General features: G+C 40.8%; 1 protein-coding gene across 2 annotated transcripts; it reads left to right on the forward strand.

Annotated features, from left to right (window-relative positions):
* The first annotated feature begins 465 nt into the window (after nucleotides 1-465).
* On the forward strand, nucleotides 466-10,805 carry OGFRL1 (opioid growth factor receptor like 1). 2 transcript variants are annotated; one of them, XM_085056535.1, is made up of 7 exons: nucleotides 466-1,786; nucleotides 3,174-3,260; nucleotides 3,783-3,861; nucleotides 6,890-6,968; nucleotides 7,060-7,126; nucleotides 7,269-7,414; nucleotides 9,398-10,805. In XM_085056535.1, exons 1-7 carry the CDS (start codon nucleotides 1,535-1,537, stop codon nucleotides 10,155-10,157), a joined length of 1,470 nt encoding a protein of 489 aa, XP_084912661.1. In that variant the 5' UTR covers nucleotides 466-1,534; the 3' UTR covers nucleotides 10,158-10,805. The 2 variants fall into 2 exon arrangements, with proteins under 2 accessions (XP_084912661.1, XP_084912660.1); XM_085056534.1 differs by having other exon boundaries at nucleotides 467-1,786; nucleotides 3,780-3,861.
* The last annotated feature ends 7,497 nt before the right edge of the window (nucleotides 10,806-18,302 follow it).

Here is an 18,302-nt window from a genome sequence, read left to right on the forward strand (position 1 = left end):
TGGTCTTGGACTGAGTGGGAGTAGCTGGATCTTAAGGAGGGAAGCAGCTGGCATGATGGTGACTAAGGGATATTGGAAAGGCTGAATGGGCTTCATTAATCTCCATGAAGAGCAGAGGAGGAGGAGAACTGTCTTGGCCAAGGCAGGTGATGGTGGGAGGCAGCAGGGGCATGGGCAACACAGGCACACTGAGCTCACAGCTCAGCCACGCAGCTGTGACTCTGTCTAGGTGAGCTTCTACTGCAAATACACTTGCCTGAAACAATGCCTGACAAACCAGGGCATTCCCAGTAATTCCTTGTCCTTGGTGTCAGTGTGTGCAGCTAACATGCTTCAAATGAATCTGAAGGAAGGTTATGTATTAGCCTGACATGAGTGCATCTAAGCATAACACTGTGGCAACTTCAGTTAAAATGATCTTTCAGTATATAGAGAGTGGACAAGGAATCAAGCATATATAGATGAAATCACCTCTATACTGATGATCCTGACATCCAGCAAAAATGTTGGTACCTGCACTTGAAGAGGATGCTAAAACATTGAAACAACGGCAGAAAAAAAAAAGGCACCAAAAATGAGTGAGGGAATGTGAAAGGTAATTTATGGTGAGACGCTGAAGAAGCTCAACCTGTTCAGTTTACCAAGAAGAGGACTGAGATGATTTGATGATAATACACATATTTAGGAGCAGTCAACAGACACCACAGAAAGGTCATTAAGGAGAAGGCAGAAATCCCTGAGTGTGAACTGAAGCCTACTAACTCGGGTTAGAAATGAGGAACACATTTTTAGTCATGAGGGTGAGAATAGGCACCGGAACAATGTGCTAAGCCTTTAGCTCATCAGGTCTTCACTCCTGGCAGTGTTTCTGTTCAAAAGGCATGTGCTAGCCAAAACCAAAATACACTGTCACTGCCCCTCCAAGTCTTTCCTTGAACAGCATGTCAGTTTTATCTCCAAACTCGCAGGAGTTTTAAGAGCAGCTGAGAGTGGCTGGTTACCACAGTATTGCCCCCTCCATTCCGGTTTCTCTGGTGCCTGTATCCTCCTTGCGGTCTACCTCACGGCAACCCTTCCCATGTCTAGTGGGCAGCCGGAGCTTGCCCAGCGCAGGTGACACGGCCGCTCCTGTCACTGAACAAAGCATCTCCTCCGCACGCCACCGCTCTGGGGCAGCCCCATCCCCACTCTTCTCATGAACAGCCGCACCCGCGTGCTTTTCTCATAACCCTTCAGGGGACACGGCGATTCCCCTGGGAAGCCCACTGTCCCCCGAGCACGGCTCTCCCCGTGCCCTGGCTCGCCCCTCGTCCCCGCGGTGCCGCCGGCCGCCGCTGCTCGCTGCCCACCGCCCGGGCTGGGCGCGCGTGTTTCTTGTGGGAGTCTCGGCGCCTCCAGCTCCGCCCCGCGCGTGTCCGTGGGCAGGGGCCGGGCGGGGGAGCAGCCCCGGCCGCCGCCGCCCCGCCCCGCCATGCCGCAGCCGTAGGCAGCCCGCGGCCGCTCCGAGCCCTCGGCCTCCGCGGCCTCCGGGCCGATGGGCAGCCTGCTGAGCGGGGTCAGCTTCAAGGAGCCCACCACGGTGGAGGACTGCGACTCCACCTGGGAGACCGACTCGGAGCCCGAGGCGGCGGAGCCGCGGCAGGAGGGGGTGTGCGCCGCCGCGGGAGGCGGGGAAGAGCCGGCCGAGCCGCCCGCCGCCGACTGCCGGCCCCGGGAGCCGCCGCCGGCCCCGCCAGCGCCAGAGGACGCGGAGCGGGCAGAGGGGGATGCCGCCAGCCCCGAGCAGGTACCGCCTCGCCCTGCCATGCCCTACCCTGCCATGCCTTGCCCTGCCCGCGGCCCGGCGGCCGAGCCGAGCACGGGCGGAGCCCAGCCGAGCCCCGGTCCGGGCAGCCCCGGGCGCTCTGCGGCACTGCTGGCCCGGGCTGCTGCCGGCGGCACCTGCCCGGCGCCCGGAGCGGCTGGAGAGCCCCTGCTGCAGCTCCAGCGGGGACGAGCCCGGCTTTATCTCTCCCCACCCCTCCCCTGTCATTGTTGGAGAAAATCGCGGCCTTGGTGTCGCTGACATGCCGCTGCTATTTCCAGGGAAGGTTGTGTTTTAAATTAAATGGAGAATTGAACCTCCTCTTAGTGGCCTCTTAATTAAACGGGATAAGAATCTGAATATCGGATAGTATGTGGCAATGGATTTGTGAATCCTCGGTGGGTGTGAGGAATTTTCAGAGCGAGTTTCTGTTCTTTAGGAAGCTTTGTGAATGCCGACCTTAAAGAAATAAAGTGTTCCTCTGACAATAATTGTACTTGAGTTACAATACAATGTGAGGTGGACCAGCTGGCTATTTTTTTAGCTTGGTAGATGTATCGTGTTTTGGTTCAGAGACCATGCAAAATTAAATAAGCATAAGCATGTTTTCCTTTTCTGCTTGACACATGGTGGTTCTAGTGCTGGCTAACCAGGTGTCAGGGGGTGTTTCTTCAAGCAGGCGTGTTTTCCCTGCAGGTGTGGTCAAAGTTGGTCTTGTGAAAGGAGGAATAAAAATAGTTGCTTGTTTGTCATTAATGTTCAATTGATAAGCCACGGGATGGGCATTAAGAGCAGCAAATGCCCAGTGCATTCGTAGAGAACTTCCCCTTTTTGGCTTGACTTTAACTTACTAGATGCGTATTGCAAGGAGTAGAATGAATTTTTTTGAGTCACTGTTCATTTTCTTCCACAGGGTGAAATAATAGCAATTAAGTCGATGTACATGTGACATTTTTTTTTTTTTTTGCAAATAGTATTATTTCCTCTTCAAAATAGTGGTGTCTCTGCATTTTCAAGTTCAGTTACTTATTTCATCTTGTACTTGCACTTGCTAGATTACTTTGAAGTCTTGCATTTGGAAATGAGAATCAGCCTGTTGATTTAAATCAAATTCAACCACATTGGAAGGATAATTCATAGTCTTGCTTTTGTATTTCATGTTAATTTTTTTAACTTAGGTTTAAAGTGTGCTGTGTTAAGTATTGGGTGGGGAAGTTTTCAGTGTTTGACCAAAGAGTAGGCAAATACATAAACTTAGGTTTGTTTACATTGCTGAAATCCATCATGGAAAGCACTTATTTTAAAATTACACAAATTCTCTATTTAGGATGTTTGTGTATTGTGGTTTTCTGCTTTCTAACTGTTTCAGAGTGGTGATGGAGCTGAGCTGACAGCCAAGCCAAAGAGAAGCTTCTATGCAGCTAGAGATTTATACAAGTACCGACACCAGTACCCAGTAAGAATACGTTATGGTTTAAAATTGCCTTTTCAGTAGAAAACATTCTTAAACCCTAGTGTTGTCCATAAGTACAAGAAATGAGAATCAAAAAGCTGATACAGAGGCCAAACTTATGCCAGTGCGAGAGAAGCAATGTCTTTTCATCTTGGGTATGCATGCAACCACATCAGTTGTGTAAGCCTGGGAACTGTGGTAGGAGCCCAGGAAAAGGCTTGTGCCTTGAATATCAAAGAGGGTAGATTATAGAGTTTTGATGACTTATTATTTGTCTTTCAAGTTCCTTGAGACTGAAGTGAGGTTGCTGCTATGTTTGCTGCTGCCTCAGTAGGAGAAGGTACCAGCCACAAAGAACTTCCAGATCCTTAAACTGAGTCTTTATGTGCATGAGTAGAACTCTGTGGTTCCAAAACTTTGAAATTTTTTTGTCCTTGAATTATTCAAAGAGCCCAATATCACTTTCTGGATAGTCTTCATAGGTTTTTGTAGGCTGATAATGTCCTATTTCCTTTCTTTTAGCAGAACTTTAAAGACCTTCGGTATCAAAATGACTTGTGCAATCTCCGGTTTTACAAAAATAAAATCCCGTTCAAACCTGATGGTAAGTAATCTGCGACAACAGGGGTGATAACAAAAGAATGCTCACTAATGAGAGTAGGAAATTGAAACAGTGGTGGTAATTGTGGCAAATTGAAGGTGTATAGGAATATATTGTACAACATGAACCTCCCATGTTGGAGTAGCACATTGATAACCTGAGAGCAGGTTATGCTTAAAACAGAGTTAGCTTTTGCTCTAGGGAGGTGGTGCTTTTTGTAGACATTATCAGCATGAAGTAGCACAGGGTGTTGTTTGTACCACTATTTTATGGCAGTGGCAGTACCTTTTATTAAACAAAGATAAAGTTGTTCTACTACATTGCACAGACTCTTGCTGCTTGAGTAGGAGTGGCAGCAATCTATGTGTGTTTTCCCTAGAACTGTGCAAAGGGAAAAATATGTGCTTTAATCTTGTGTGAGATTATTGTAATAACAATAATAAAACCATTTCTCAATGTCCCTGGTGGTTCTGATAGTGGAGCAGGAGCCAGCATTCTGCACAAACACAGGAGAAGCTGAAAGATGACAGGCCCTACTCTAGGGAATTTGCAGTCGACGTATGAGAGACAAGAGGGTAGCAGACAGATGGGGAAGCAGGAGGAGGCAATAAAGCAGCCTGGGTTAGGATGATAGACAGGTGTCTCAGCACGTCAGAGCTTAGCCATTAGCAAAAAGGACAAATTGAAGGCCAAAAATAAGCTTTTCAGAGTTTTCAAAGGATTAGAAGGTTACTTTGAAGGTGTTTGGAGAAGGATCCTCTCAGCATGAGAGCAGCTTGGTAGGAAATAGTGAAGTGCACACTTGAGTGCAGAAGCAGTGAGATGTGTAGGCTGCCTCTGAGGCAGGATCCTGTTGGAAGCAGGATCAGTCTCATAGCAACAAATAGGTTCTGATAAGATAGTAAGAGACAGGTCACAAAGGCTTTGGAAGTGAAGGTGTACAGTTTTTTTCTGATGTTAGAGATCAGGGTTTCACGATGGAAGAATGCAAAGCAAAAAAAAGGGGCAGTATGAAAAAGATAGTCTTGACACACGATCTTACCAGCATTCAGGGTAGCTGCATTCAGCAGCATGTAGGGTAGATGTAAGCATGACAAAAAAGCATTTTTCAAGGTCAGGAAAAAGGATGTTGAGATGCAAAATGTGAGAGTTCTGATCGGAAGCTGGATGGAAAGGAATGTTATACAGAAGGATGTAAAGATGCACATACAGGACAGTTGAAGATGAGAGCTTTTTATAGACAAGATACTGGTAATACACTTTCCAAGTGAGAAAACAACTCAGGTTGTGAAAGAAAGATAAGACCTTTGCTTTAACCAACTTGAGCTTTATCTAGATACCCATAGGCAGATGCTCTGTTTTATCGTGACTTCAAGAAAAGATAGGTCTGAATTGCCAGTAAAGAAGCAGCAGATTTGGGAGATATTACACAGAGAACAGATACAAAAAAGAAAGAGAAGGGCACTGAGGTCTGTGTGAACCTGGGATCTGAAACTAAAAGACTGAAAAGGTTGTGGGGAAGAAGTCCTTTAAAGTCCAAACTGAAGGAGCAGTTTAAGAGGATTAGCTATAAGAAGAGATGGTCATGAAAGCTAGAGGAGGGCTTCCCTCCAAAATTTGTGAAGAATAGCATTTCTCATAGTATTCTAGGAGAAAACCACAGTTGGTAATGTCATGGCTGATAAGCCATGGAGGCTGAAGTGTTGTTGGCTGAGCTCTGGTTATGCAGAAGTTTGTAGTGAGAATGAAAAAGAGTAACCACCACCTTGACCCAACTCTGTGGATCTGTGAGTGTTCAGAGGGAGTCTTAGCTACCATGTTAAGGACTGAAATACTACAGAATGTTCTTTAAAATACCCCAGAATATTCCTAGTGCAATACTAGATCTAACATTTAGCTCATGACCTACAGATCTAACTTGTTGCTCTGGCTCAGAGCTGGCCTGTTTGTCTCTCTGCCCTGGGATTGAGCAGCATGTTTTCCAATACTTGAAATACAGGTTGGATGCAATGCAGTGACAGCGAAGGTCTTCTTTCCAAAGTCCTTTTCCAGCCTTGCCTACAATGGAAACCCCATGTTCTTAACAGCCTCTTAGACTGGCTGCTTTCTTCATTTCTTAAATAAAAGTATCAAATGTGTCCGCCTTTGCCATTGAGACCCAAATGGAAATCTTCACTGGGGGGAAGAGGCATCTTAAATGTATAGTAGGAGACTCTCTACAGGAGGTTTTGGGTTTTTTTAGGCTTCTCTTATGCTATTTGACTTTGGGAGAGGCTGTGCAGCAGTATTAAAACTATTGTTGGTTTCAGAATAGGAACAGATGAACATAGTGCTCATTCATGGAAAGATACTGTACAGCTTTGGAAACAAGGATCATCCTTTTATATACTCTGTATAATTTGTGTAGTACCTGGAAAAGTGCCCTGGCCCATGACTGAATATCATGAGCACAGTCTCAGTGTGATGCTTGGTCAACACTAACTGAAAAAGATTTCCCAGTCATAGCATTATTTGCAGCTGGAGAGATTCCTGGTATGGGAGATTTCATAAAGAGTTGAGGCTTTGTTCAACAAAGATTAGATGGATGGATGGATAGATAGAAAGACAGGTAGACAGATAGATGCAGAGTTTTGTCATGTGAAAGCATTGAGGTGATTCACAGTGCAGTATTTTATGGAAGCAGTTTGTTAATTACCAGTCAGTGTGATAAAGGGATCTGTGACATGAGAACTCATGGATGTATTTTACAGAGGTTATGGTCACGTACCCTCGCTTGTTAGTAACCTAGTGTAAGTCAGCTGGTTTTGTTTTTATTGACATTTTATAAATATCTTATTTTTTAATCAAGTTTTAGTAACTAATTTTAAGTTAAATTTGTTTCTTTATGGCTACAGTAGACCTTATTTCACATAGTATGTGAAAGAGAATGAAAGTATGTGTTTTGTCATTATGTTAGCATGGCATGTACTTTGTGTAGCTGAGTGCTGGTTTTGATGGCTACCTAACAGTTTTTCAAATTATTTTTATGCAGGGGTTTATATTGAAGAAGTCCTGAATAAATGGAAAGGAGACTATGAAAAACTGGAACATAACCACACTTATATACAGTGGTTGGTCATTTACTACCTATTTTCTGTTTCAAAGCATTGATTTGATTAAGTCTTCATGTACTGAGCCATAATGCCCTTCTTCTTTTAACAGGCTTTTCCCACTGAGGGAGCAAGGTCTGAACTTCTATGCTAAAGAATTAACTACATATGAAATTGAGGTAATAAAAATTGAGCTCAGTGTAAATCATCATGTTAATTTTGGTACACAACTGCTTTTTGTCATGTAGAGTTGTCTTATACAATGCAGAAGTACTTGCTTTAGTGCCACTTAAAATTTTGGATGTATTCTTTGTTTATTAGGAATTCAAGAAAACAAAAGAAGCAATTAGAAGATTCCTTTTGGCTTACAAAATGATGTTGGAGTTTTTTGGAATAAAACTAATTGATAAAACTGGAAACGTAGCACGAGCTGCTAACTGGCAAGAAAGATTTCAGCATTTGAATGAGTAAGTAATGACATGCACTCCACTTGCTAGAATTGCTATAGAATCTCTTTATCCTTTTGTTTTCTAGAGAAAGCAAAGATATTTTTTCCAAAGACTGCCAGAAAAAAAAGGAAAAAAATAAATAGTTGAGGCCTGGTTTGTGCCTCTATCTGTACATTCCTCCTTCCCCTTTTTTCTGATTGTGCTTCTCACCCATTACCAGCTGAATTGACATAATGAAATTCCCTCAAAATACAACTTTAGGTGGTGCTGAAGATGATCCCAGTGCCAATTTACTATTGAATGCTACTGAATGCATTTTTACCCAATCCCAAAGCACTGCTTCTCAATGGGGGGAAAAAAAATGTGGCTTGTCTTTTTATTTACATTTCCTGTGAAAGATCAAGTTCACACTGTATGAAAGTTAAATAACAAGACTTCCCTCCCTCCCCAAAACATGAAATACTATGTATTTAGATATTTTTAATTGAAATGCTGATCCTGGAGAGGTTTAGACATGCATTAAGTCAAACTTTGGCCCAGTGTTCAGCAAATTATATCTGTTGTTTTTCATTGGTATTGTGTGAATCCTAAGTTTGCACTGAATTTCTCTCATGTAGATTAATTGTACCAAAACCTCTTTTCAAATCTTGTGCTCACTTTCCTAGTACCTCTGACCTTAGAGCCACAGATTGTTTTCTTGCAGTATTTTTTTCTCCTGCCATGATGAAAGCTTTTAGGTACAATTGCTGATGGATGATTCCAGGTGAATACTGGGAATAATGTGTTAATAATTTTACTTAAACACTATGTGAGCCAATATGAGTGTGGTTTCAGATTTAGGCCACAGATAAAACAGGTTTTCAGGAAGCCCCAGTGTTACTGCATGTTTTTACTCCTGTTCTTAGCAGTGAGTAGCTACAGTTTTAAGTCAGGATTTGTGATTCTGTTTACTTAATTTTATCCATCTAAAATTCAAACTTAAAAGTTTTACGGTATACTATGGTGTGCTTTATAAGAGCTCTTCAGAAGCAGTTCCAGAAAACAATTTGTTTATTTTTTTCTTAGACATTTCCTACAACAGCGGGATTTTCTCTCCAGAGGTGCCTGGTTTTCCCCAGAACTGACTGTATTAGTAGTGCAGGTACTAGTCTAGGCTGGAGACCCAGCTTTTCAGTAACTTGAGTGCAGTGCAGTGAATCCTGTTCTGTAGCTACACTATAAGTATACTACAAACCCTGTAGTCTATAAAGTGACTGGATTTTCTCCCCAGAGCAAGAACAGCATAGAATCATTAAGGTTGGAAAAGATCTCCAAGACCCTTGAGTCCAATCTTTGACCAAACACCATCATGTCAACTAAACCATAGCACTGAGTGCCACATCTACTCATCTTTTGAACACTTCCAGGGATGGTGATTCCACCACATCCCTGGGTAGCCTGTTGCAATGCTTAACCACTCTTTCAGTGAAGAAATTTTTCCTAATATCCAACCTGAATCTCCCCTTGGTGCAACCTGAGGCTATTTCCCCTTGTCCTGTCACTTGTTGCCTGGGACAAGAAACTGACCCCCACCTTGCCACAGCCTCCTTTCAGGTAATTGTACAGTGCAAGAAGGTCTCCCCTGAGCCTTCATTTCTCCAGAATAAGCAACCCCATTACCTTTAGCCACTTCCTACTGGACTTAAGGTTCCAGACCCTTCACCAGCTTTGTTGCCCTTCTCATAAGGCATACAGCAGAAGGAATCAAAATCAGTTTGGTTGATTTTATTTTATCTCAGCCCTCTCCCTCAGCGCTTTTTACAAACACTTATTTTCACTCACAACATCCTAGCAAAGGAGGTGCAAGTAAGCTTCAGCAGCTGTGAGAAATTAAAGTACAGGAAGCCTGAAGTACATACCTGAAGTGATAAAAAGGACTCAGGAATTGCAGTTCCAGTTCTATGTTTATAAAGTGGGTTGTTTTCTGATTCAATAGAATTTTTTTACCCATTTCTTTCAAAGGTCTCAACATAACTACTTGAGAATCACTCGAATTCTGAAAAGTCTTGGAGAACTTGGATATGAGAGTTTCAAATCTCCCCTGGTAAAATTTATTCTGCATGAAGCTCTCGTGGAAGACACCATTCCCAACATTAAGCAAAGTGCTCTAGAATATTTTGTGTATACTATTAGAGACAGAAGAGAAAGGAGGAAACTGCTGAGATTTGCGCAGCAACATTATACACCCTCAGAGCATTTTATTTGGGGACCCCCAAGGAAACAGAAATCAGAGGGAAGCAAAGCAAATAAAAAGCCAGCATCTCCAGTTTCTATTCCCAATAGTCATATTTCTAAGCATAAGAAACCAAAAGAGCCTAAGAATACATCAGCAAGTGGAAGCTCAGCTGGTAAAACAACTGAAGAAAGAAAGGTAGAATTCACAAAAAATGGGGAAGAAAATGATCAGGATGAACAAGAAGTGAACACTGACACTGTTAGGCAGAACAACGGTGAAAAGAACAGTGAAACTGATACCGTGCAGCTTTCAAAATCAGAAGAAATTCATGATACTTCAGACAGAAAGGAGGACGCTTCTCATTGCAAAAAAGATGATGAAAATCTGAACAATGACTGTGGAAATCACCCAGGCATTATAGAGAAAGATTTATGTAATACTGAGAATTCTTCAAATGACACATCAGCAGATCTACAAGACAACCTTGATAAGGATACACTTTCAGGGGGGACTACCACAGAAACTAAGGATGAGCTCAAAGCATGAGTCTGAGATTTAAAAAACTTTTGTTTCACATTGAATGATGCAACATATGCATTGCTCCTTCATTTTGATTGAAATTTCCATCTAGTGTAAATTCACGAGACTATGCTTGTTGCAAATGGATCAGATTAGGCTTCTGTTAGGTTAATGAATTTTGGTTTTTTTCAACCTCAGTTTATCAGCAGTCAGCCAGGTGTGTCCCTTTAAAACAATTGTGCATATTGAAAGCTAAGAAATCCATTATCTTTTCCAGACAGATTGCACAGAAAAGCTTATCTACTTTTTAAAATTCATCCAGTATTAAAAAAAAAATTAAAGTGTAAACACTAAAAATCCTTGGAACATCAGAATTTTTAAGTTTCTTTTAAGTTTGCTTTAAGTTTTGTTTTTCATTTATGAAATTACTAGAAATTATTTCAAGAACACAGATTTTACCCTAGTGGTTATTTTTTTCGGAACTATGTTCGTGTTTAATAGCGGTATTTGCACAGTATCTTTTACCTTAGATTAGCATCTTTGTTGGAGGCACTTAACCATGGATATCATATCATGTCCTGTACAGCTGGGAATCACTGTACATTGAATAAAAGTTTTAACTTACAATTAAACTGTATCCACAGCTTTTGGATACAAGGGAAGTTGCAATTCAGACTTCTTTTAGTCCCTTCTAAATTCTTCCTTCTCTTGACTCATTTACTACAATTAATCTTTGGTCAGTCAAATTTGGTCTCAGTTTGAAAGCTCTCTGTTGATCAGCCATAACAAGGCAACTCCCCCAGCTGGGTTCAGTACCTGGAATGCTTCTGGACAGCTGAAAAGCAGTGTCTTCACCACAGAGCACTGCCTAATCAGCAAAGCCGTCAGAGAAAAGGTCACCAGGCATGTCAAGTTGGGTCTTAGTTGTACTCTGATGTTTCTTGGTCAGGGTCTGCATAATACAGAGTCAGGTTTGGGTAGGGTCTGCACAATACAGAGTCCCCTGTGGCTGATCTCAGAGACAAAGGCAGTCCTGATGCTTCTTTGCAGCTGTCTGTTTCCTCTCTTTGCTCTCCATCATAAGTCTCACAGTTTTATGTTATTTTGATAATCAGCAGAAACGTGAGGCAGGCCACTCTGTTGACCTGGCTGGAGCCTAACAAGTAGGAATTTCACTATTAAGATCTTTCCCAGCTTCTACTGAAGAACTGTCTGCTTTCCCTGAGTAGCTTCTTCTGATTTCCTGCCATTCAAGTCAAACAAGATAGTACCCAGAAAGTTAGTTGTGCAGAATATCTATTAAAAATAATACAGGTACAACTCACCCTTCCTACAGTCCTAAAATACTCTTAAAATTTCTGTATGTATTTTCCATTTAAAAGTGTACATATTATCCACTGCCATTAATGTATTTCTGATTAAATGTTACGAGGCAAGGGGCTGGCTACAGTTTGACTGTCAGAATACTACAGGACTTTATTCAATTCTTGTAACTCAAAATGATGACATTTTCGGGGGTTTCAGAGCATAGACAAAATGTCTTGTATTCTTTTTTTGATAATGCCCATCATGGCAATGCATCATCCATTGTTTTCCCCAGGCTGCACTGGTTCTTGGGATCAAATAGAGTAGCAGTTAGGGATTTAGGTGCCCATGGCACCGTTAGGCTCTTTCCATCCTAAAGAAGCAGGGAAGAAGGAAGATGTGTTTCTCCTTCTGTGCTGACTTGTGAGGGAAGGAACCTATATACATGGATTTTTATTTTTTTTTAGGGTAACCCAGATCACTCAAGTAGGCATTAAGTCTGTCTGAGCAGAAAAGCCCCAAAGAATTCCTCCTGGAGACACAGCCTTTTTAAGACTGGAAAGATCCTGAGAAGCCATTTACAATTCCCTGGACTTGAACTGGGATCACCTTGTTCATGTTTGCCTCTGACCTTCAGAACAGAAGGGGAAGGAAATGCTGTGATAAAACTGGTCAGTGTAGTTAAGGACTCTGCCCCTCCATCTGTGCAAAGTGGGGGGCACTTTATTTTCTGCCTATGACTTTTTCAATATTGAGTGCCTAACCATGCAGACTTCATAGTGCTGTGTTTACATAGCTATTTCTTGAGTGGCATAGGGAAAATTGATACCCTGTGTATAAGGAACGTAACTATAGCATGAGTAGCTATACAGAGCCTTCAATTTATGGACTTTAGTATTAATGTTAGATGCGTCACAAAAAATGCATGGTATTGAAGTGAAATAAGGGATGCCAGAGGTGTTATTATATTTATACTGTAATTTGGTTGAACATCAAGGACCTCAGGAAGTCTTTTGTCTACTGAACAAAAACAAAGGAGAAGTCTTGCTCTGATGTAAAACAAAGTTCTCAGAATGTGCATCCAGAAGATTTTTCTGCAGTACACTATTCCGTTATCATGACACAGCTCTCACCTATACATGCTTACTGGTTTGACATTCATAATTAACTACTTAAAATACTTTTAATCTGGTGGAGCTGTCTGCATTAAGGGGCCAGGATATCTGAAAATACTGTCAAGAACTTTGGTACTTATATCTGTATTAACTGGGCAATTCTTTATTTATTTTTTTTTAAATCTGCAACTCCGTATATTTCTCTGTTTTTGTAGAAGAGTGGTGGCATATCAGTTGCCTACAAAGAACTGTGGGGACTATGTAAGTGAGGTTTTTTGTGTCAGGTGGGCTCCTGCACTCTCTAATCCTTGTTTTACAGCTTTATCAACTGAATTACTCCCATGGGACACTGCAGCTTTAACAAATTCTGTTCTGTGTAAAATTGATGATTTATCATTCTTTTCATAGAGGAATTGGTTCTTCTGATTTTTTTGCAAGTACTGAAAAGAAGGATTTATTGCAGGGCAATCATACAGCCTAGCATCCCATTGAGATTTGTGAGGATCAAGTGGGTGCACTATATGCATTTTTGTTACAGAATCATGGCCTTAGCAACCAGAAGCACCCCGTGCTTGAAGTTTCTAAGTATTGGTTTTCAGGTTTACAGTATATATACAGTATAAATATGCTGACATGATTGTATTCTCATAAATGCCAGTACATAGTTGTTTAACCATTACTTCAGGAACTGAGGGTATGCAAAGAAAGGTCATTTGCTCACTGTTAAATTTCTTTTTATCTTGCTATATGCTTAAGTATTCAGGGATTTCTGTGTACTTATTACAACAATGTATTTTGGCCCAGTGTTTGACTAGAATCTGAGCTGTTCATACATCAGTTGAACAGAACCTCCCCTATGAAGGTTCTTTCCAAATAAGTACATCTGAGTAGCCTCTGGTACTGTTACTGGGAGTAGTGTGTACATGCACATACCTGTGAATTTGATTTGAAGTATCTTATAGTGAGGGGATATAAATGTGCAGCTTGAAAAAGATGTTACTGAGTACACAGATGCAAGTGATGGTGATCATACAAATCATGCAAAAATGCAGCACTTTAAGATTAGTTACAGCTCTGTGCCCTACTATGCCAGACACAAGTGTGCCTCGGTACCTGATGCTGTGTTGGTGTAGAGACTGAAAGCTTGGCTACATGAGGTGTGCAGCACAGACCATTCAGAGAGGAGTAGTTACATGTGTGCGTGTCTCAAGGAGCAGGTCTGAGGTCTTTGTGTTCATGTTGCTGGAATAAAATCTGAAGGATGCTAAAGATATGTGCAATAATCATTTGAGAGCTGTTCCCTGGCTTGGGTCAGCTCCTCAGTTTCCTGCTCTAAGATTGCAGCACTCTAATGTATTAGGTATTTGTATTATCGTTGTTAACATTTCATGTAACCTAGTGTAAGCCTCCCCAAACTATTCCAGGATAATTCTAATAATCTGCACTTGCATATATTTGTACTATAACCAGAAGGTTTACAGACTTTAGAAGCTTTGAATAATGTTAATGGATGCACCAATGAGGTAAGACAAGTGATATTTACTGGATTTAAATGGAAAACAGCTCTTGTTTGTTTTTAAATAAAGTTTATGTATATCTGTTTAATTGAGGTGGGTTTTTTACACTTTTCTTCTTCTCACAGTTGTGATGGTACTGATCACAATTTATAGTAAGTTATATATGTTTAAGTGAAAATAATTTTTTTACACCACAGTTTTGCAGGAAACATATCATATTGAATTTCCTTGACAAAAGCTGTATTTATGAGTAAGATGCAAGTATGTGAAGTAAGTTTTGCCATTAATAAAAGTATGACAATATCATGCTGACGATGTTCGTTGTCCTCAGAGTTGCCAGTGTGGGTCAGAACCAAAGATGTTTCTAGCCTTGTGTCCTGCCTCCAGCAGTGGCCACCAACAGATAGTGTGAAACAAACGAATTATACAGTGACCCCATTTTTCTCTAGGAACTTTTTGATTTTGAACTCATGGTTTCTTTCAGCCTCCACAATCCATTGTGGCTGTGATTTCCATGTTTTAATAATGTTTTGTGTGGCAAAAGTGATCTCTTGTTTATCTCAGATCTGTTTTTTCAAGAATTGCTACTGCATTTGAACACAGTACTAAAAGTATTGTAAGAAGAAGAGTAATCCCCTCCAAATCAGTTTTTAAACACCATGGGAGATTCGAATGACAAAATACCTGTTTAGGCAGAAAATGTCCCATGTTTCTTCTGTTTTTAGGCAGAAGGTGTCTGCTTCGGCAGAAACCTGTCCTAAGCTGATGACAATGCTACCTTACTTATTCCTTCTGAGTACATTTTTACACATAAATCCTTTTGTAGACTAGTGTTAAAAGTGTAGATTAAGTGTTAGATTTCAGATTAGAAGTTAGAAGTCAGATTCCAACTGCAGAACAGTATTGACTTTTTTTCTTATTGGTGTGAAAACAAAATCAGTCAAATGAAAAACCTATTCCTAGCCCACATATGAGTGAGGTGTCTCTGGATTTTGAGCAATCAGCATCAATGAATCTAACATTGTGATCATGTAGAAGAAGGAAATACTGTCTTTGCTGAGACCATAGTTGGGTTTGCTGAGAACCATAGTTACCATTCCACATTTTGGTAATTTCTTTTGATACGTGTTCACAATTGCAACTGTAATTGGAGTTACTACTCAAAACATATTTTTGATGGCCATCAGAGTCTGAAAATGAAGGATGGGTCAAAAAAGGCCTAAGCATGCCCAACCCCCCTCAATTCACATTATGGTCAACACCACAGATTCACTGGTAAGAGATACTTAGATGCAGTTCTACAGGGGGAGTGTAAATTGTGTCTCTGTAATATCTTTATGCTCAGTATTGCCTATGAACTGTTTATTTTCCTTAAAGCTGTGTTCTCTTTTCAACCTTTGTTCTTAAGTACACTTACTTAAGACCTTGGTGAAAGCAAGAATTTACTTTAAAGAATAGGTTTGTTACATGCTGTATGTAATGGACTCCTCAAATGTAGTTCAAAAGCTATAGAGATCAATTCAATAGAGACCTTGTCTGGCTTTACACTTGTAATCACTTCTATATTTATTTTCAAAAGCATTATGCTGTTTGCTATAAGATAAAAAACGTGAGAATTGGCAAATCGTTCAGAAAGAAGTCTCATCTTAGAAATGTGGCTCTTTAATTATACCATGCTTACAAGTTCAGTGGTGTATTCATCAGCTAAAGTTTATTGTGAAATATACTGAATGTACTTACTACTGTGGCTAACCATGTGAAAATTATTGTTTTGCGGTAAAAAAGGTTATGGCACTTATATTTTTGGGATCTGCTGAAGCATGATTGCTAATCATTAGTTGCTCTTTTTTTTCTGTGTTTTAATGTATTCCACGATTGTTTGCCCTTTATGCAGTTTTATTTCAGCAGCAGATGATTAAGTGTAGTTTTGCATTGATAAAACTTGAAAATATCATAGACTTCATTGTTCAAATGTATTCTAAGAAAAAAAGTGTAGTAAAAAGAAAAAAACCCCAAAGCCCAACAATTTTTACTTGCAAAATGGAACACCTCTATGTCAGCTTTTATGAATGGTCCTGCTCTCTTCTCTGTATTCCTTTGCCGTGTTTAATTACAGAATGCTGTGCATGTTTGGTGGTACCAATACCATATGTATGTGGTAGGAGTGGTAACCAGTTTCTGGATTTGTAATGCACTGTAAAGAGATATTTTATAATTCTGTAAGTGTATGGCAGTGATATGCCAAAAAAAATGTAAAAACATAAAAAGCAATAGTTTATGTTGCTTACTGCTATATTTTCAATCATTTGTAAAATGAAATACTTGGATTTCCTTTCAGGTAAATATATTTTTAATAACAGCAGCCAAAAACTGAACTAATAAAGCTTTCTCCTTTAGCAGCATTGTTTTAGCAACATGTACAAATGTTGTGTAGCTCTAATAATGTGTAACTGCTGTTTGGCACTTGTTTGTATAGTGTTCTGTAAATATATTAACACCTAAAAGTAGGGAATTAAAGGCTCTGGTCCTCCTTTTTTTGTCGTCAGTTGCAAAATGACTATGGATAGTAGAGCAATGAGGGAAGTCCCAGAGTGAACTTTTCTAAAAGTGCATGTTTGGGGTTTTTTTTAAATTTAAGAACAATGTATACTATGAAAACACTATTAACATTAAAGAGTAAAATATCCACTATGATCATGCAGGCATAAACCCTCTGGAGCAGTGCCAAAACCAGGCTACTGCTGCTTTAATGTGGCAGGGGAACATTTAACCTGCTTGTTGTATTTATCCTGTGCTGAAGCTATAGGATTGTATGGCTTCAGCTCTGGTTTTGTAGTCAGCTGCAATTCACATGGTGTGACTGTAGCCTATGAAGCTCTATAAAGGGCCCAGCAGCTTTGGAAAGGGTTTCCTAATCTCATATGTTTCTTCCTAAAGAGGAGAAACAGGTTCTCCTTACACCGAAGGAGGACTTCTGTGTGGTCTGTGTTTCAAATCAAGCTGGGTGATAAGGTGGCTCTGTTAACCAACTTCCATGTTGTCAGGTCATGCGGGGAGGGCATTGAACTTACAGCCAATAACATGATGTGTCAGTGTGTTGGTCTCCCCAGAAAACTCAGTTACAGCTCCCTGAGGTAACTGCTGTGGTTCATCTGCCTCTTGGTAAAGTCTGGCTGCCAGGCAGTCACCCTCATCTGCTCTGGGAGCATCAACTGCACCAGAAAGTGCTGTGGCCTCTATGGTGACACTGATATTTCTGCCAGCTGCTCTGTCCCCTCCCGTGTGTATCTCTCAGGGCATGCATTCACCTACTTTGCTTTATTTTGAGGGGTAAAATCTAGGAAATTTTCAGCTGCCGGGGTGACGGGAATACACAGAGCTCACTTCTGCACTGGAGGGGAGAGCACACAAGGAAGGACTGAAGTGGCAGTGCTTGTTTGTGCAAGCTGAGTTGGGAAGCACTTTTGTTGTGCACAGAGTGGTGGTGGAGACAGCCAGAATAAATCTCAGCTACCTCTGTTGTTTAGGGAGCTAAACCACGAAGTTTTGTTTTGAAATTGTTTCACTGAAATATTTTTCTAACAGAGCTGTGCCATAAAACTGGGATGAAAATGTTTTGATATATGCAGATGATCTTGAGCAAGGTCTAAAACATTTATAAAGGCCACATTAATTGCAAAAATGTGGTTTAGCTCACCAAACCTGGGAATACTCTTCTTAGAATTACATTTTAATTGATTTATTTTGCATTGTTTGCCAGGGCTAGGTAATAAACTGGAAGAACAGCTATTAAATATCTTCATTCCCTGGGGTTAATCAGGCCAAGTTATTATCCCTGCAAAGTTAAATCGGTAAGTATGACTGAAGAGTATCCAAAGTTCAAAACTAATCCTCCAAAGAAGCAGCGAATGTATCTACCAAAGCATTTTGCAACTAAATAAAGACATGAAATGGCATTGCTTTTTGCATGTTAGATTCATGTATCTTCAAAGTTGCATCACATTGTAGGCAAAACTTTAGTATGACTTTATTGACTCATTTGTACCTATAACAGAACTGGTGTTTCAGCTCCATGAAACCTGTTTGTTGAAACCTGTCTTTCTTCAGTGGGGGCAGGTAGATTGGATGTTTAGAAACACTGGTGTCCCCTGCTTTGTCTGCACCTTGGATGTCTGTCACCCCTGGCTGGCACAGGCAGCCAGTCCAGGACAATCTGGGGCCAGGGTTGTAACATG

The sequence above is a fragment of the Lichenostomus cassidix genome, chromosome 3 (genome assembly GCF_008360975.1).
Source record: "Lichenostomus cassidix isolate B80296 chromosome 3, HeHo_3.0, whole genome shotgun sequence".
Taxonomy (NCBI): Eukaryota; Metazoa; Chordata; class Aves; order Passeriformes; family Meliphagidae; genus Lichenostomus; species Lichenostomus cassidix.

Coding starts and splice junctions, on each gene's coding strand:
- OGFRL1 (XM_085056534.1), top strand. CDS start 1,535: ATGGGCAGCCTGCTGAGCGGGGTCAGCTTCAAGGAGCCCACCACGGTG. Junction 3,261..3,779: donor AGTACCGACACCAGTACCCA/GTAAGAATACGT, acceptor CCTTTCTTTTAG/CAGAACTTTAAAGACCTTCG. Junction 7,415..9,397: donor AGATTTCAGCATTTGAATGA/GTAAGTAATGAC, acceptor TTTCTTTCAAAG/GTCTCAACATAACTACTTGA.